The following is a 19,482-nucleotide window of genomic DNA, read 5'->3' as shown; positions in this document are numbered from 1 at the left end:
CCCCGCTCGGCGCCGCGCCCCGGCCGGGCCGTGGGGAGGGGAGGCGGGGGCGGAGCGGAGCGGGGCCGGCCCGCTGCCAGCGGCCGCCCGCAAAGGTGCTTCGGCGGGCCGGCGGTGGGGGAGAAGGAGGAGGGGAGATGGTGCCAGAGGGGCGGGAGGTGTAACCGAAACCCCTCTGGGGAGCTGCGGACGGGCAACAGGTGTCGGCACATAATTTCATGTTCCGAAAAACGCGTCGCGTCTCTGCGCCGTCAGCAGTTTCACAGTGACGGTGGGTTTGCTTTAGCGGCCAACACGCTGCCTCCTCCGCGCCATCTTCGGGCGCCAGCCGAGGCCTGGCCTGGCCTTTCTGTGGGTCATCCCCCGCGGCGCGGGGAGCCGCCTCTGACCGGCAGCCACCAGTGCCAGATCCCATTGAACACACACACGGCGGCCTCTTCCAACCCGAACGATTCTAATACCCTCAAAACCTCTCTTGACGAGCTAAGCTACTGGTCAGGCTCAGGTGCTCAGCCGCTGCAGCGGTCATCCCAGCTACAGGCAGTCCTGGGCCTGAGAAACACATGAGAATGTTCTTACTTGGACTGTAATTCCCCAGTAATGGAGGCTGCCGAGTGCAGCTTCAACGCTCCCTCCACTGTGCTGGAGCCATCCCTCTTGCCGTGCAGGTGGTCAGTGGGCGCTCGGCTGGGTGCCTGGCTTCTGGGGTGAGAGCAGCTCAGGAGCCAGCAAACACGGCTCTCATGGGCACCGGGGGTCTCTCTTTCCACGCTACGAAATACCCAGCAACTACGCGCTGCTGTATCTCTCCTGACTACAGGAGGGCTTTGCCAAGGAATGGGTTACAAAACTGCATCCTCTTGAATTCTGTCAAACACGTTCTGATGTGCCAAGCATTAAGGCAATCAAGTTTAACACCAAATCCTCTATAAAATGTCTAACGAAAAGGTAAAGTATAATGAAATGTTGTAATAATTACACAAACCCATAAATTGTTCTTGTTGTCCTGGTGATGATTTTTGAGTATCATTTGCTTATGTGGATTTCAAGTTCAGACAGCTAAACTTTAAAGCAAAAATTCATTAACTAGCAAGACAGAGTTTCAGCATATTAACTGAATTCTTAGCTAAGTCTACTTTAATTTTCTTCTTATTCAAAAAAAAAAAAAGCAACAAACCCTAAAATGTTTATACATTCCCTGTTCCACATAACTGCTTCCAAGTTTCCTGGTAAGACATAATGGGTGATCTTTTAACTTAGTCCTCAGTTACAATACCTGTGAGCAGATCAAAGGGCAATTGTGGAAAGCCCCTCTCAAAGACACATTCTCACCATGCACAGAGGAAGGAGGTCTACCACAGTTTCACAGTGAAGGTAAAACCCCCCAAAACTTCGGAGGGACAACATGGTAGGTTTTCCCTTTCTGGGTCAAATCAACAAATTTGAAGGAGTTTGTTGTTTCAGGCAAAACCAAACCAAGAGATGTGTTTGTTTTCACTGACTCTAAACCATCCTGAAGTGTTATCACTAACCCATCTGCTTGCCATAGATAAGGCCATCTTCCCCAGGAGACTACTGGAGAGGCACTTTATTCCAGATCATGTACTAAACAGTACATCAAAATGTTTCAGACAACTCTAAATCAACCAGAGTGAACTGTGCTGGATCATGTGGCCACTGAGTTTTTTGATCCATTTTTAGCAACCATAGAATTGGATGTATTGAGTTCTCCAAGCACAATCTAAGTAGAACAAGAGAGATGGGAAACAGCATCCCGTAAACACAGGGAGGTTTCCTTAGCTGTATGTCAGTTTATTTGATACTATTCAATGTAAATATTTGTAGATTAAGGAAAGGGAGAAAGCAAAAGGCCATTTTTTTGCAATTGTGGTTTAGCCCCCACCAGGAGCTGAGCACCCCAGCTGCTCACACTGTGTGTCCCCCCTTCCCTCTCCCAAAGCGGGACAGGGAGGAGAATGGGGAGACAAACCTCATGGCTTGGGATAAGGACTGTTTAATGTGACAGTACAGAGAGGGGGAAATAACAGCAACGGGACTTACAACGGAATACACAGAACTGGTGACACACGATGCAGTTTCTCACCACACTGCACATCTCAGGCCGTACAGCTCAGAGTCATCCTGAAAACAGACCCTTCCCAAATCATGTGTCCTGGACCCATGCACCCCAACCCCACCAGCCCCCCTTTATGCTGAGCATGATGTCATATGGTATGGCATATCCTCTTTGGCCAGTTTGGGTCAGCTGTCCTGGCTGTGTCCTTTCCCAGCTTCCTGGGGGTACCCCCTTCTCCCCCTTCCCCTTAGCAGGGCAGCATGAAAAGCTGACAAGTCCCTGACTGCTTGGCAACAACTAGAAACATCAGTGTGTCACCAGCACTGCTCTCATCCTAACTCCCAAACACGGCATTCCATCTGCTGCTAGACAGAAAATTAACTCTCTCCTAGCAGAACCCAGGACAGCAATGTCATTTGAAAGGAGAGGTAGGCGCTTCCTGAAAACGTTTTGGGAAGCTGTCTTTAAGTGATGATTTCCAGTTTCTGGAATGCCAAGTTGTTAGGCATTATTTGTGAGTCAACCCATCACTCCAATGGTATACTGACAGGTATCCTGTTTTCTAGCACCCTGTCTTCCTAAGCCAGGGAGCACTTCTGTAATTAATCAGCCCAGATTCTTGAAATATCTGCAAAAGTAGAAGTAAAACTGCAAGCAAATCCTCTATCTATGGTTGGAAGTGAAAAGTAATGCATTCCTCCAAATTGCAAGGAAATTAAAAGGTACAAGCTGTTTTAAATTACATGTGAGACCAAGCCAGAACTTTTGGTGACCCCTTGGAATAGGTTTCTCTTAATAAGAATAAAAACCTTGACAGCTGATGGGGGCAGAAGAGAAGAATAAAACGAGAGCTGCGATGTCCTTTTGCACATCAGCTAGGGAAGCACCTCGTTGGGCACGGGGAGACCATTAAGAGCTGCTAGTATGTTTTCAACTGCTTCCTCTGTTATCATGTAGGTGGCCTTGTCTGTTTTAATGCCCAGGTGAGGGGTTATAATGACGTTCTTTAATTTTAACAATGCATGATCTCTGGAAGAGAGGAAAAAAGAGATAGTTAAGTTACCTACCGTTGTTCATCCAAATAAAGAGCAGTCTCACTTTGGCTTTTGTGCTGTCTTTAAATATAAAATTCATTTAATAAAACTCTGCAAGTCCCACTTACATCCAAAAGAACCTGATCACCTATGTTCAAATAATTTTTGGACATTAAAGGGATGTGTTAAGGTTTTATGCTGTGTTATTTTGTCCCAAAAGACTTTTGCTATTAGGCAGCAATTTCAACTATGTCAGAAGAGAGGATTAAGCTCTCCTGACACATTAACACTACACAATGGCCTGAGCTGTAGTTACAGGGCTCACTGACAGCGATGTCCTGGCGTACAGACATCACAGCACCAAACTCCACAAGCCAAACCACTAAAAACAAAACACGAAACGAAAAACCAAAATCCAAACTGAAAAACTGAAAACCGTGTCCAGCAGAGTTAACCCCATGAGGCACCATTCTAGCCGAGGTGTCTTTTTACAGCAGGGAAGTAGTCTCTGGGACCAAGAGATCTGCACTACTTCAGCCTGGTATAGGGGAAACAAGCCTGTTTGGGGAGAAGCCTGGGGGCAATGCAGCACATCTAAGAAGGGATGGCTTAGGCAGCTTCCGGGCAAGTTGCACTTCAGATAAAGCAGTTTGTAAAGGCAGCACCTCTGCGGCTTCACAAGGTGATTGTATGGAGCAGGGTTAATGCTCCCTAAGTACCCAGGCTTCCCTTTGGCCTGTTATCAGACCCAACATCTGGGCTGCATCCCTTCCATATTCATGGCACTTGTACACAAACCTACACCCCACGGGTGGGCAGGGCAGCCTCTGCCAAATCCCTGCCTGCTGCAGGAGGCATCCATCTGAGTATGTTTCTGAGAAATAAGTAGAATGTGCATGAAATATGCATGTTTCTGAGAAATAAGTAGAGATGGCAACCTGGGCAGTGGTTCCGGGTAGGTGACATCCAAAGCTGCGGCCCTGATAACACCAGTCTGCAGAGCTGCCACCAGTGCTTCTTGGTCGACTACTGCACCTGATTTGGAATAAGAGTGTCTCTGAGTGCCATTTGCAGGTAACAATCTGAGAGTGAAAAGAGAATAGGAGGGTGTAACACAACAGGAGCTGTCTGACACTTTCTCCTCGGGCCAGTCAAGGGTTCTGGATGGTACCTCGGCTGATGTTAATGAGGGTAGCGGTGGGTTTCATCAGCTCCATCTCTCTTTTCCCGATCAGATTGCGTGTCTGAGGCGTCAGGCTCACCACCACCATCACAAAATCTGCCTGCTGGAGCAAGCTGTCTATCTTTTCACAGTAAGTGGCGCCGACAGCTCGCTCCTCTTGCTCTTTCCTGGTGGGGGGAAAAAAAAAGGATCACACTGCATTTCAGGACATCAGGCATGAAAATATTGTCGTCGATGATGTCACTGGTATACAATTTAAAGTATCTGGTCATCACACTTATGTAGCAAACAGGTGAATTTAGTCTTAGCTGTCTCTTTAGACACTTCTGGAAGGCTTGAAGCTCTACTACAGGGGATGGATTGCATGTCTGCCTCCAGCCACTGCAGTGCAGGGTCCGGGAGCTTCTTTTAAAGTCTGCAAGTAGCTAAAGTTACGCACTGGAACAGATGGCAGCACATGGCCCATTCTCCAGGATCCCCTGAGGGGAAGGTGCACCTCACAGGATGCAGGAGTCGCTCAAACCAGTGTAGTGGTATTCACCAGAGCTCATCTGCCTAAGCTGTGACCATGCTGGTGGTCCTCATCCTGTTGGCATCCTCCTCTGTGAGCCTGTCATTTCCTGGTAAGTGGAATCAGCAAAGCAGCTCTTTGGCAGGCTCCTGGCTGCCCCAGGACTGTCACAAAATAGCGTTCAACACAAAAGTTACTGAAGCAGAGAGAGATATTTAGTTGAACTTTTTGCAATAAAAAAGAATACCTGCCCTTTATCCTGTTCTTTTTATATGTATCTGCCTGAACTTTGGGAACAGAAGAAGCAATGACAGGAGATTGTGTGTGTTTGTACCATCTCCTGTGCCCAATTGCAAGAGAAGGCTCTGAATTATCTCCTCCCTAATCTAAAAATAAAGAAAGAAGTCACACAAAGAAAATTACTTCAGTTTACCTTTGGACCATGTGTCTCCTAAAGCATGCATTCCATTGTTTTCCTTCAGTGTCCAGGTCAACAACCAGAAATTAGGCAGGTAAATTGGAACTACAGACTGTTTTGCAGCATCCAAGGTTCATCTTGCTTCAGCCCATAAGCTTGAAGCATCAATGTACTTTAAAATAAGCAGATTTTTAATTTCTAGTGCACTGCGCATTGTTTACTCATCACAGCACTCTTACATAAACATTATTTTAAAGACTGAAATATATTAACCAGGGGGAGTTAGGGATGGTCTGCAGGAGAAAAAGAAGTGGCTTTTTTATGGTTTATGAAGAAATTCTGAAAGATCTTAAGGAGTATGTTTACTATTACTTTTAAAATGTGAGTTTGCTCAGCCATTTTTATAATTTCTGAATTAACAGGGTGGACAAGCAAGGCTAGAAATTTCTGGCTTCATCCACCCTTGTGATTTGGTTGGGGCTAGCTAGAGCAGTAACCCTCCTTTTGCAGTCTGAATATGGAGAAAATCACTGACAGCCACATGTACTAGCACTGCAGCTTCTTCTTTCAGTGAGGGAGGAGTAAAGTTTGTCTCAGGGTAGATCATGGTTTTAGCAGTAAACATTTGTTCTGCTTGTTGGCTGCATCTTGCCTGATTGCAAAGGCTCTGAGTTCTACATGGGCATCTTTGTTCATCTTTACATTGAAGAGCCCTTGTGCTAACCCTCTAACAAGGTCTGGATTCCCATATACCCAAGTTAGGAGGGGCTAGAAATAGAAGGTGAGGTCCATGTAAATACTTGGCAAAATTCCTAACTGGTTTGAAGAGAAACAAGGTTTTCTCAAGAACAGCTCACTCGAGTTAATGAGCTTTCATATTGTGCTAAGTGTATGTTTCCTAGGTCTCCAGTTTGAAATTCAGAGCTTCAACGAGATCTCTCCTCAACTACTAAACATGAGGAAAAAAATAAACAAAAGGCAGAATTATGTGTCCTTGTAGTAAGATATGATAAGAATAAAAAAGGTATAAGCTTGATTTTCCTTTTTCTGTTCACATCTGCAAGAAACTTTATAATTTCTAACATAAAACTTAAATTAAGTTTCCAAGTGTCTAATCACCAGGTAATTCCTTACAAGGCTGATTTGAGGCAACTCTTTTTTTTTTGGCTGATTGGGTTTTTTTGTTTAATCTTGTCTGTACTCCCTCATTTCTTGCTATATGCCTGACATAATTCCTTGAAAAGGAAATGGTATCTAAAATGGGGGTTCTGCTGTAATTAGCACCAGGACATATCTTTACCTTCTCCTCCTGTTGTGGTACAAAATGTTCATTTCAAACGCTTTGGCTCTCAGAGCAATCTTATACCCAATGCTGCCCATGCCAATGATCCCCAGAGTAGCTCCAGTAACTTCCACTCCCAGAAAATTGGCCTCACAGTACTGTATACTTGAAGAAACTGCAATGTGGTACACTGCAAGAAAAAAACATTCCAATATAAGAAATGAATAGAGCCCAACAAAGAGGAACAAGGCAAAAGAGTCTGGGTTCCTTGTGCTACTATAGCACACTTTTAATGGTTACAAACACACAACTTTAAATAGCAATAGTTTTTATAATGTCCCAGGTGACTCCCCAACATACCATAGAATCACAGAATCATAGAATGCTTTGGGTTGGAAGGGACCTTAAAGAACATCAAGTTCCAATCCCCCTGCCAGGGGCAAGGACACCTCTCACTAGACCAGGCTGCTCAAGGCCCCATCCAGCCTGGCCTTGGACACTGCCAGGGATGGGGCTTCCACCACCTCCCTGGGCAATCAGTTCCAGTGCCTCAACACCCTCATAGTGAAGAATTTCTTCCTAATATACAATCTAAATCTACCCCCTTCCAATTTAAAACCATTTCCCCTTGTCCTATCACTCTATGCACCTGTAAAAAGTCCCTCCCCAGCTTTCTTGTAGGCCCTCTTCAGGTACTGGAAGGCCACTATAAGGTCTCCCTGGAACCTTCCCTTCTCCAGGCTCAACAGCCCCAACTCTCTCAGCCTGTCTTCACAGGAGAGGTGCTCCAGCCCTCTGACCATCTTTGTGGCCCTCCACTGGGCCTGTTCCAACATTTTCATGTCGTTCGTATGTTGGGGACTCCAAAACCAGACACAGTCTTTCCTGCCACATGCATGTCACGCTTCCATTTATTCTCACCATACTACAAAAAGGCTTTTGATGAAATCTCCCCTAAAAATCCTTTTACTGCTTTAGACTCACAAAAATATCGCCCTGTTCTGCATAAAGCAATCAACATAATTATTGCCAGGAACACTGCAGACTTTGAAAACATCATGTAGAGAATAACACCAGATGTGGGTTTCACTACTTAGAATAAAAACAGCTTTCCTGCTCACCTGTGGCACTCTCCTTGGAAAGGAAAGTGTGACTTCAATTATAATCACTCCTTGGTAATTTCCATAATTATCCGTTAAAACTGCAAAATTTTGGTTCTACAACACAGCAAATGCACTTACATGCACAGAAACAGCATTTATGAGTCTGCTAGCAAGGTTACAGGCTTCTGTATTGCAGTGTTCTGATATTGCCAGTTCTTCCAAACCATAAGAAGAATATTGTGGAAGTATCCAAATGTACCTCAGAGTAAATCTCAATCAATCTTGCCAAAGCAGAGCTATCAGAAACCCCACCAGGGATAGTTTATGTAGATGGCAACCAGAAATTATTTTCACTTTTAACCTGTCTCCTTGTGAGGTAGAAACAGGTTCAGGCAAAAAATGCAGACACATTTAATAGGATACATCTGGTGGATCTTTTCCTGAAGCAGAAGGCATCCTAACCAGGCCAAGGGTAGGTCTATTTGGGGAAGTCACAAAAAAAAATTATAGAACAAACTAGAACAGATGCCACTGGCAGAAACTGGAGCAGGCTGCCTTGCTACTTTCTAATGCTCCTTAAATTCCCTAATTCTGCACCAATCCATTTCAGTCTCTGACAATATGCCCTTGCCTCTGCCAGCACTAGCTTTTAGCATATAGCCTTGTTGTTCTGTTCCACTGTTGCCTCCCACACTCTAATTTCTTCTGCTAGCCTGTGATTGTGGCGATCATCTGATCTTTGGCATCCTTTGCTTTTGGTCAATAGCACTGTAATGTTATTACATCAAGAAGCAAGTCTTAGGTCAGGAAAATGTCATAATCATTGAAAATACACTGCCAAAGAAGGCAACAAAAATCAGAGGCTTCATATGTAGGAAGCACACTTCAGTCTGCTGTTCAACTGAAACTGTAAATTAACTCTACAGCCATATTTATTCCAAAACTAAAATTCCAGCTTCTAAGACTGCTCAGTCCATAAAGCAATAAACTGCATTTGAATTGAATGTGATTAGATTCTGCTCAAGTATCTTCAACCCAGGCTGGTGACCTGTGAAAAATAAACTTGTATGATTTTATTTATACCTGGTTGAAATAAATGTTATGTATGTTTGTGTATAATGTAATGATTTAGATATATTTATGATATATTAAATATATTAAAATATTGATTATTCTATTTGCCAATCCAACATATTTACATTTTCACATTTCATGTGAAAATAAGTGCATTACAGATAACTCTATGAAAAGGTAATGGTAGGTAAATCTTGTGTGATTTGTAGAAGCCACAAAAGACTTGAGATATTACCTTCCACTAGTCTTCTAGCAGATGCCAGCAGCAAACCCATCCCAGTATCTGCTGTGCTGCTGGAAACAGCACATCGAGCATTAGCCATCTTCACACCAAAGCTGGCTACAAGTTTCAGATCCAGGTGATCCATCCCTACTCCTGAATTTGCAATCACTTTCAAGTTTGGCAGGCTCTGGAGGAGCTCTTGGTCAATGACTGGTTTGTGCCACCACAAATAGATTGCCTGGACCTTTTTTCTCATATCCTTTTTGTTTTCAAGAAATTCCTTCATGGTGATGAGGTAGAAATGTTTCTTCAGGAACGCCACGTGGCCATGCAGTATCCCATGTATGCCACCAATCTCATACACCAAAAGCCCAGGTAGCTCTTCTCCTCCCATGATCTGCACAAAGAAGAAAGACACAATGTCTTTAGAAGACATCCATATAATTATTGCCAGACATTTTAAACAATAGTTTTCATGTCTTGTTTCATGACATCTATGACAAGAGATCTTATCAACCAGTATTTTGATAGAGAGGTAAACAAAGTGAGACAAGAAAGCAGCTTTTAAAAGTATGTTATCAATTATACACACACTCACACACACACACACTCAAGTCTGAATAAGTTCTGCCCCTCGTGGTCTGTAAAGTTCCATATCGCTGCCGCCAGGCTCGTAACACACACTTATTTCTCATTAATTACTTAAGTGTCAGACCATCAACAGTCTGGTGCAACAAATCTCCTTCCCTACCCTGAAATTACAAATTACTGTGTGTAAGTAATTCAGAAAAATGTTGGACCAAATCTAGTTTGTGAAAATAAACGTCACAGCTTCATCCTGAACTTTGTGTTACCAGGTTAATTTTTAAATGCTTCATTGCAGAGGTGTTTGCAGCCTCCTGTCCTGAAGAGACACCACTGACTTCTTAACTGCAGTGCTGTCTCCTGAGACTGTCATAAGTTAACAAAATAATAAATGCTTGGACAAGCATTTTCCTAGCAGGACTTAGGCACTCAATTAAAAATGTGGGGTTTTTTTTCAGGAATCACTGACTGGTTCCCAGGCAGCCTATGATATTGACAGTTTTGGGAAGTTTTTGTTGGTTTTGTTGGGGTTTTTTTAATAGACTATTTACTGCTGACATTAATTTTCTATAGGAATTATAGGAGAGTTGTTGAAGGACTGAAGATCTTGGAATCCCCTATAGCAATACTTGCTGATTTCTTGTTAGTATTTCACTATTTGCATCTCAATGTCTAACTTTTTCCATGTCTACACTTCTTGTGCTAAAAATTCATTTTAGGACCCCTTCAAGAAGCCTGACGATGTTGCATAATAATAGAAAGGCTTCAGATTTTATGAAGGTGGCATTTTCCTGAATTTTCTGACTGTCTTGCTCATAGAAAAGATAATGTAAGAAAAAGGCTTGGCTCTGTCCTGCAAGTTAGAATTTATTGCTAATTTTGCTTTAGGCTGCGCCCTCACCCATGTTGTTTCATCAAAGAACTAAATCTCTTGGGATTTCCTTTGATTTTCAAAAGACTCCCTCAGGAAGATCAAAGGTACTTTTTCAAGGTACTTAACATGTAGAGGAAGCAGAGCTCTTCTTATGTCAGCGAACCTTAGGCCTATGATTATTTCAAAGGAGTTTGCTTTCTTCAGTGTGTGGCTATAAAAATAGTATATTGCAATATTGGCTGAAAAGTGTTTCAGGATACAGTCAAGTTTCTGCAGGGAATTAATGCTCAGTTCACCTTTAATATATTTGAGGGTGTTACACAAACTACTTCGTGAACTTACGTATCATTTTGTAGCAGCAATGACTGGGAACAGAACACAGGCATTCATTGAAATAAGGCACTTGTCGTGGTTTTACCCCAGCTGAGAGCCGAGATCCACGCAGCTGCCTGCTCTTTAAAGGAAAAGAGGAGGGGGAGAAGGGGGAGGGGTTTGGGTGAAGGGAAAAGGAAGGGGCAAATAACAACCCCAAAACCAAGAAACTAAAAGCCCGTGGGTTGGGATAGGGATAGTTTACTAAAATAGCAGAAAGATAAAATATAACAATGCTAACAGGACTTCAGAGCAAAAAATACATGAAACTGTTGATGCACAATGCAGTTTCTCACCGAACCCACAGCTCAGGCCGTGCCACCCAGAGCCGTCCAGGAACCCAACCGTCCCCCAAAAACCGCGTGTCCTGGAGCCGCCCCGCTCCTCCTCCCATCAGCCCCCCTTTATACTGAGCAGGACATAATTGGCATGGAATACCCTCTTTGGCCAGTTTGGGTCATTAACAGAGAAATGTGAAGAGCTGAGAAAGTCCTTGACTGTCTGACATCAGGGTGTTATCAGCATGGCTTTCATGTTAACTCTCACACACAGCATTCCATCCGCTGCTACAAATGAAGTTAACTCCATCCTGACCGAAACCAGGACAGCACTGAAGATAAAAAAGTGTGTAACTTCTCGGTTTAAAATCTTCAAACAAATCCCTTTTATTAATTACACTTTATTTTTCAGAATTATAAGTACCAGTATAGATCAAGTCTAATGAGATGACAGCTTTGCAGTGCGGGAACAGGTTGCTTTGTTATTGTTGTTGAAAAGTGGTACTGTAAGAATTAGTGCTTTCTCATTTATGTGAGATTCAGTGGTATCATCTGACACACATCATTTGGGAAACACTTCACTTGGAATGGGTTTGCCATTGAGAACAGCCAGCATATTTGCTATTGCTTCTTCTGCCATCATATGGATAGCTTGGACTGTTGCAGTTCCAATGTGAGGGGTTATGATGATGTTGCTTAATTTTAATAAAGGATGATCTCTGCAAGAAACAGAAAGAACAGGATATATTACGCAGGGAATTTACCTTGCAGCTATCCCATGCTAGTTATTAAGAACCAAAGCTCAGGAAACAACAATGATGTGTTGAGATGAGAGGGCTACAAGCACAGAACCAGCAGAAAGCTGTGGGAAGCTTGCTTCCCCATTTCTTCTTCCTCTCTCTTGGTCTCATTGTTTTGCCCCTCAAGCTGGCAAAGTACTGACAGATGTGGGAAAGGTGAGTAAGTAGTCATTTATTTAAGACTCTGGGAGCCAGGCTGAGGTTTTGCCCTTAAACAGTGAGAAAGACTCCCCACTGAGATCAAGATTATGAGCACACTTTTGCACAGTTTGAAACATTTCAGATAATTGAAACAGGTTTCTTTACCTTGGCAGAGGCTCAGGGTATGTCACATCCAGAGCAGCAGCCCTAATAACCTTATTCTGGAGAGCTTCTAGCAATGCATCTTGATCAATAACTCCACCTGCATTTAAATGAAATCTTGCTATTGTGATGAGTTGGAGAAGAGAAGGCTCTGGGGAGACCTAATTATGGCCTATCAATACTTCAAGGAGTCCTACAGGGAAGTGGGAGAGGGACTGTTCACCAGGGAGTGGAGTGACAGGACAAGGGGCAATGGCTTCAAGTTGAAAGTGGGGAGATTTAGATTAGACATTAGGAAAAATTTCTTTTCTATGAAGGTGGTGAGGCCCTGGCATAGGTTGCCCAGAGAGGTTGTGGAAGCCCGACCCCTGGCAGTGCTCAAGGCCAGGCTGGATGGGGCTTTGGGCAACCTGATCTAGAGGGTGTCCCTGCCCATGGCAGGGGGGTTGGAACCAGATGGGCTTTGAGGTCTCTTCCAACCCAAAGCATTCTGTGATTCTAAGATTTCCCTTGCACCTTTCATCATTGGTGATGAAAATTCTTTCAGTTATTTCCACTAAAAGAAGTTGTCTTTAGGATAAGGCTAAAGAGACATCTGCTGAGCATCCCTAAATTCCATGGGACCTTTCAGCACATAGCATCCAATCTGTGTCATTCATTTGGGGACTGCTAGCTGTGGGAAATGAAGAGCAGCCCTGGGCAAGAGACACGGTTTCAAATAATACAGGGTTATCATAGGCTGAGGTTGAAGGGGGAACAGCAACATAATCACACAAGATGCAATCTTAACTGTGGAGCCACACACTGTGCTTTTAGACTGTCCCACCTCGGCTGATATTTATAAGAGTAGCTGTGGGTTTCATCAGCCCCAGCTCCTTTTTCCCAATCAGTTTGTGAGTCTCAGGAGTCAGATTCACAACCAACATCACAAAGTCAGATTGCTGCAGCAAGTCTTCAATCTTCTCACAGTAGTGGGCACCAACTGCCTCTTCCTCCTCCTTTCTTCTGAAAGAAAAATACACACCTGCCCAAATTGACCAAGGAAATGACACTGACAGGTACAGATGGTGAAAGGAAGGTGGGAAGGATGTGGGCTATAGGGAGCAAGAGGTAAGAGGAATGGCAGGACACTGAAGGAGTAATGTATATATGAAAGCAAAGCATGTATACAGTGTAAGGTATAGGAGGTTGCAGATGCAGCCAGACCCCACTTTTGCCTCCTGCATCTATGCCCATATCTATCTCCTTGCCTGACATGACATTTAGAACTTGAGGTGGGAAAGGAATGAAGTCTGAAAGAAAGGGAGCTGTAAAACTAAGAGAAGTTGCCATTGGTGCTGGTGTGATGTCTGGGCTAAGAGGGGTGTCTGGCTGAGTGGGTCAGGGATGCTGCCAGAAGCCTGAAGAAGAATCTGGCAGGACAGGGGATACAACAAGGGCATGAGGCCTGGTTTGTTTGGACAAGTCCCTTCAGAAAGGTTACACAGCCCTTGTTCCAAACTGCTAGTAGCTAGCCAGGGCAGAGCAAGTGCAGGAGGCAAGGAGGAGCTGCTTCTAAAGAGGAGCAGTAGGGAGCCAAAGCGATGAAGTGGTGGCATGCTGGTGCTCCTCGTGCTGCCTGCAGCTTTTATAAGTGCCTAGGCAGACCAGAGACACAGAGCAGAGCTGTGTTTTCTGTCACTCCTCCCTGACTAATTACCTGCAGAAAACTGTTGTTTTTACCTCTTGTGCCTGTTATGGTACAGGATCCTCATGTTGAAGGCTCTGGCTCTCTCAGCCACTTTGTACCCGATGTTGCCCATGCCGATGATGCCAAGTGTTGCTCTGGTGACTTCCACTCCCAGCCAGTCAACATCAAAATACTTTGTGCCTGGAGAAACTGCAATCTGGCACCCTGAATATAAATGCATGCTAAATGAGTACAAACCCACCATAAACACAGGTTTGAGGGAAAGGTGAAGTTTCTCACCATGACAATGGTGGGGCTCCTTGCTAATTTTGACCAGTTACAGAAGGGCCTGGATGGTTCCATCCCCTGCAGCCAGGGCTGGAGCCAGCAGCATGGCGGGGGGGGGGGGGCTCCTGGTGGGTACTCTTGGAAGTTACAAAAATAGTTTCTGTAACACTTATTATCCTGCAAGCATTGTCTTATTATTCATTTTTTTATTTATCTGGGGTAAATGTCATCATTTCTCTCCTGGATCACAATCCAAAGCAGCCCCACTGCTGTGAATGGAGGTGAAAGCTGTGAATTCCAGCTTAGCCAGGGATTTCTAGAAGCTTTTACACAAAAAAAACCCTTGATGTCCAGCAAGATGCAACTGTGAGAAAACATCATGAGGAAAGAGGGTTTATTTCATGCTCAGGGGTGAGGCAGCAGTGATACAGTCCCTGCAGACAGAGGCAACTTCTTGTGAGTCTCTACTGACACCTTCCTTCCTTTGAAAGGCATTGCACAGATAGGGCATGTGGGGAAAGGACCTGCTTTTAAGGACACAAACTAATGGTGGTGGTACAGTTTGGATATAACTTTGTCAAAAGGATTATCAGCTATTTCAATAGTAACGCTGATGGTCTTCTGGAAATACAAGTCACTGGTTTAGACAAGCTGCAGCAGGAAAAAGCCTAACATTTTTACTAGTTATTGCTCCAGAGATGGGGACACAGCCACCAATGCTTTGTGTCTTCCTGTAGCTCCTAACGCTTGTTCCAAATGCAAACAGAGAAGTGGTACCATTTCATTTGGATGCATTTTGCATTCAGGTTTTACAGCTATAAACAATCCACTCAGTGAATAGTCAGAGGAGAATTAGGGCCCAGATATTGTTCCAAACAGGATATCACAAGTGACTCTAAAGTGCATAATTTAGCCAGAGGCCTTACCCTTGTTACCATTGCTTTTAAAAGAACCCAGGAAAAGCAAAGGCCTCTGAAAATGGAGTCCTCAGAATTTTTTTTCCCCACAAAAGCATCCCAAATGTTGATTCAGACAGATCACCTGTTTCACAGTAAAAGTGCCAAAGAAGTAGCTATGATCCAGGAAAATTTAAAACATTACCTTCCACTAGTCTTCTGGCAGAGGCCAGCATCAAGGCCATTCCCAAGTCTGCTGTTGAGTCTGCCACGGCGTGTGGGGTGTTGGTCACTTTTACACCAAAGTTAGAAATCATTTTCAAGTCTAAGTGATCAACTCCAACCCCAGAGTTTCCAATCACCTTTAAATTAGGCAGGCTTTCAAGAAGCTCCCGGTCAATAGCTGGCCTGCCCTCAAACACGAAAATAGACTGGATTTTTTTGCTCATTTCTTTTTTGTTTTCAAGAAACTCCTTCATGGTAACAAGGTGAAAGTGTTTCTTCAAAAGTGATGCAAGGTATTCCAGCACACCATGAGTTCCTCCTATATCCAGAATCAAAACGCCCGGCAACTCCTCTTCTGCCATGACCTGCATCATGGGAATACAAGAAACACTCCTTTGCTCAGAACACCCTTAAAGGAGTGATGCTGTAGCCATCATTTAAATTCACATCTGTAAAACAGGAAACTGATGGAACTCAACACTGCTTTTAATAGCACATAATAAAGCCACAGTCATTTGGTACTAGCACGGTACATTAGACAACTTCCAGTATTTTTACTAAGTGCTGATTTAGACTGTAACACCAAGGAATATCCACTCCCTCAGACCTAAATCCAGATCCACAAGGTGTTCTTCTCAAATAGTTTCATTTCAGTCCTGAATCAATATCAATTTCATACAAACCTGATAGTTTCTCAACTTTATCATAGAATCATAGGGGTTGGATGGGACCTCCAGAGATCATCGGGTCCAACCCCCCAGATTAATTTCTATTAGCAGTAGTATGAAACAGGGCTACTAGAAAGTTCCTCAAAGTTTCTTGCCCATTGATCGTGATTGGTGAAGCCACAGGTAGCATGAGGAGGCACCGGGGCTCAGATGGGTCTGACAAACATCTATCAGGAACGGTCTAGGTCTAACAAATTTGTGTGATGAAGTGCCATCCATGGATAGATGCTGCACTGTTTGTCTCCGGTGTTTTAAACATCCAGATCTGTACCTGAACTTACCTCCTTCCTGCAAAGTTTAGTGCACCCATGCCTGTCTGACAAACCAGTAGGGAAGAGCACTAGAGGTGATCCTGTAAGTCACACTCACATAGTCCTTTTCCACCACCTGGACAGTTTTGAGCCCAGAACTCTCTGCAACACTCATGCAAATGCAATGTATCCTACAATAAGATAGGGGCTCCACAGATAGGCACTGCCTAATTAGGGGCAGCCCTTATTGACAAAAATGGCAGCTGAAGATTTGCTGCATGTCTTAACAACAGCCTTGTCTAATTTCCTACAATACTGTTCGCTGCGCCCCACTAGGTCCCTGTTCCATACTGTGTCCTACTCTTAGGTCCAGGAAACCTGACATTGTGCTAACTGGATCATAACATTTTTCCACAGCAGTATGATGATTTATTCTGGGCACACAGTGCTGGGCAGAAATCTCCCGCTTCTTCTGTCCTCTCTTCAGCAAGTAACCAGAATTCAAACCTGCATCTCTGCCTCAGTTCCAGCCTGTTGCTGTACATGGGCTAGAAAGGGGCCTCCATGTTAGGAGGAGAGGCCTGCAGTTCACCACAAAGAGTGTCTCTGATAACACTGACCCGTTCTAAACAGCAGCAAATAAAGCAATAAGGTGCATAGTGTGATATTTAAATATATCTAATCTCTTTCTTGCCAACTTAAGTATTTTGAACCCTGACAGACCCATATGATTCTGAAAATTGTGCAAATTTCCCAGCTGTAGCCTCCAAATTTCTCAGGGTATCACACAACGTGACCTTAGAAGGATAAAGTAGATTAGCTCCCTGGAATGAATGATGCATACAATAAAAGACAAGAATTTGGTGTCCTAATGTGACAGCATTGTCCAGCTTCCTCATGATCACAGCCTTATGCTGCTGCAGCAGCTTGCTCAGACTGATGGCAGCTAAATCCTGTGCTGTTAAGTAACAGAAAACTGGGTGCCAGGTATTATCAATGACTGGCAGATGCTGGTAAGGCAGCATTGTATTATACCTCTTCCTCCTACACTGCAATGGAGGGCAGACCCACATTCATTTTTAGAAGCACTTCCTAAACTGCATAAGGAGAAAGGTGATCCATGAGGAAACCACAGCGCAGTACTCTGAGACCCAGTTCAGCATCTGGTACACCAGAACAGGCTAGTCACATGTAACTAGTCTTTTCATTGGTGTGGACATGCTGAGGCCACATTTTCACCCATGCTTGACGTGGACATGAATCATTAATTGATTGCAGCTCTGTCCAAGAACTGGGGTTCTGCTAGTACAAGGTATAACCTTAAAATAGTATATTGACAGCAGTAAACTAAAAACCCTTCAAGGAACCTTGCAGAGGGAAGGGGGCTCTCCAAATACCAACCTTTGTGTGAGAAGCACTCATTGTTTGTCCTCCAGTACTACCTGGGCATGTCTCGTGCCTGTGTCTGTAATCCACACTTCTCCTGTGACAGCGATGCCCATGAGAAGCGATAGCTGGGTGAATAAATTTATAAACCAGATTGGACTGGCCAGACATCAGGGGAAGCTGTTTTAACAGACTGACTGCTGTGCTCCTGAACATATTCAGGTATCAGATGTCTTGTCCAGTGTGCTCAATGTAACACCTGTTAAGGACATAACGATTTTCATTTCATTTTTTCAATCTTTTTAAGCTCTTTCTCCTCACGTTCTCCATTGATATACGATTACCCGGTTTCATGTATGTATGCACCTATAACCAAGTGTAACGTAGTGATATAATGGACGTGTACTGTGTACTGGCCCTCGCACTGCAGAGAAAACCTTGGGAGATATGATTCAGGCTGAGACAAGTGGGCAAATAGAAAGGACTACATTTTAACGCCAACTCCAGTGCCAACCAGAGCTGCCCCTGTTCCTTCTGCGGAGCTCGACCCACCTACCGACTTGCAGGCCCGCTGACTGGTGCTGCTGTGTGGCTCTGGATCCGGCCGCACAGTAAGTGCCCCCCGCTCACTCCCCTGTCCAAGAAAAGGAATTACCTGAGGAGGAACAACCCCAGAGCCAAACAGCGCTGGTTTCCTTCCGACGGGCTCCCCTTCCCAGCTCGATCCTACCGCAGCTGGAGGAGCCGGCAGCGCGGGGCTCCCGGCTCGGCACGGCCGCTCCCGGCCCCAGGCCCGGCACAGCTGCCCCCGGTCCTGCCTGCGCCCAGCTCCACCGCCGGCGGGGGGGCCGTGACACCCGCCGAGCTGCCGCCCTCTCAGTCGCCTCTGCTGAGGGCGTAACGTGTCCCAGCGCTTCCGGGAGAGCTCCGGCGCGGCCCGGCCGCAGCCCGCCGGGAGGGGCGTCCTCGCCCGTCTCAGCGGGGACGGCTGGAGGCCGAGCGCTGTCGGCTGGAGCGGGGGCTGCCTGACCTCCTCTGCCCTCACGCTCCCGGCGCTGGCTTTGCCGGGAGGGAGACGCAGCGAAACGCGGACTTTGGTGGGTTTTGGAGAGCTCCACAACTCAGGGGCGAAGCAATTCGGTACAGGCTCACGCTGCCGCTCCAGGACTGTGCCCCGCAGCCCTCGCTCAAGCTTCTATCGACTTTTTATTTTCTCCCTGCCTGCTGCAAACCCGCCTTTTAAGTGGGTGCAGCGTTTAAAATGACCTATATGCCTTCCAGGAAGCCAAGACTGGCGTGAGATGCCCTTCCTCACCAGCCAGCTTGATTCTGAAACCTGTTGCTGAAACATCCCGGTTCTGCTGCTGGTCACTTCAACCAAAACACGTGCCCCGTGTGTCTGAAGGGATGCAAAGGGTTAAGAAAAAGACCTCTGTGAAGCCAGCTGTAGCTAGAATGTAACAAGAGCACTGAGCAAGCAGCACATCCTTGAGGAAGATGTAGCTTAAACTGATAGCATTATCACAGATTCATGGAATTGTAGGGGTTGGAAGGGACCTCAAGAGATCATCCAGTCTGACCCCCAAACAGTACGTCATTAGGTTAACTTACTAATAGGAAAACCATGGGTAAGGACCTTTAGCTTAGCAAAAGAAGGGCCTTGAGGAGGGAAACTTTGTCACTGTGAATGGATACGCGTGTGGAGATCAGACCAACCGTGAACTTTAATGAACTGGGGAGTATGATGGGATGAAGCTGTGACACCTGAGTAAGACACGGATGAGGAAGTGCACCCCTCGACTCAGATTAGTTGAGAGGCAGAAATACTATATAAGGAAGAAAGAAGGTGGGACCCCCAATTCCTGGAGTAGCTATGAATATGTATTAGATTTCCCAGAAATGTCTTAAACGTGTATGCAATG

The 19,482-nt window shown here is 45.0% G+C and overlaps 2 protein-coding genes across 3 annotated transcripts; both read right to left on the bottom strand.

Moving 5' to 3' along the window:
- Positions 1-2,952: 2,952 nt before the first annotated feature.
- Positions 2,953-9,299, bottom strand: LOC311205409 (putative 2-ketogluconate reductase; the record flags this gene model as incomplete). Its single annotated transcript, XM_084279836.1, has 5 exons — positions 2,953-3,106; positions 4,050-4,146; positions 4,283-4,461; positions 6,524-6,695; positions 8,918-9,299. The coding sequence occupies 5 exons, from the start codon at positions 9,297-9,299 to the stop codon at positions 2,953-2,955; spliced, it is 984 nt and encodes a 327-aa protein (XP_084135962.1).
- A 2,083-nt stretch (positions 9,300-11,382) lies between these two features.
- Positions 11,383-18,382, bottom strand: LOC311205387 (putative 2-ketogluconate reductase). 2 transcript variants are annotated; one of them, XM_084279789.1, is made up of 7 exons: positions 18,216-18,382; positions 17,576-17,819; positions 15,176-15,560; positions 13,840-14,011; positions 12,944-13,122; positions 12,121-12,217; positions 11,383-11,733 (listed from the first exon to the last, which is right to left on the bottom strand). In XM_084279789.1, exons 2-7 carry the CDS (start codon positions 17,774-17,776, stop codon positions 11,577-11,579), a joined length of 1,191 nt encoding a protein of 396 aa, XP_084135915.1. In that variant the 5' UTR covers positions 17,777-17,819; positions 18,216-18,382; the 3' UTR covers positions 11,383-11,576. The 2 variants fall into 2 exon arrangements, with proteins under 2 accessions (XP_084135915.1, XP_084135916.1); XM_084279790.1 differs by lacking the exon at positions 17,576-17,819.
- Between the last annotated feature and the right edge of the window lie 1,100 nt (positions 18,383-19,482).

Source organism: Gallinula chloropus (genome assembly GCF_964237585.1).
Source record: "Gallinula chloropus genome assembly, chromosome: 2".
Classification (NCBI taxonomy): Eukaryota; Metazoa; Chordata; class Aves; order Gruiformes; family Rallidae; genus Gallinula; species Gallinula chloropus.
This window is presented reverse-complemented; position numbering and strand designations above follow the sequence as displayed.

What these genes read in the sequence shown, in the direction of transcription:
- LOC311205387 (XM_084279789.1), bottom strand. Translation starts at nt 17,776, where the DNA reads ATGTTCAGGAGCACAGCAGTCAGTCTGTTAAAACAGCTTCCCCTGATG. An exon ending in TGCCAGAAGACTAGTGGAAG is followed by an intron (nt 14,012 to 15,175) that starts GTAATGTTTTAA and finishes ATTTATATTCAG; the next exon opens with GGTGCCAGATTGCAGTTTCT. An exon ending in TCTTATAAATATCAGCCGAG is followed by an intron (nt 12,218 to 12,943) that starts GTGGGACAGTCT and finishes ATTTAAATGCAG; the next exon opens with GTGGAGTTATTGATCAAGAT.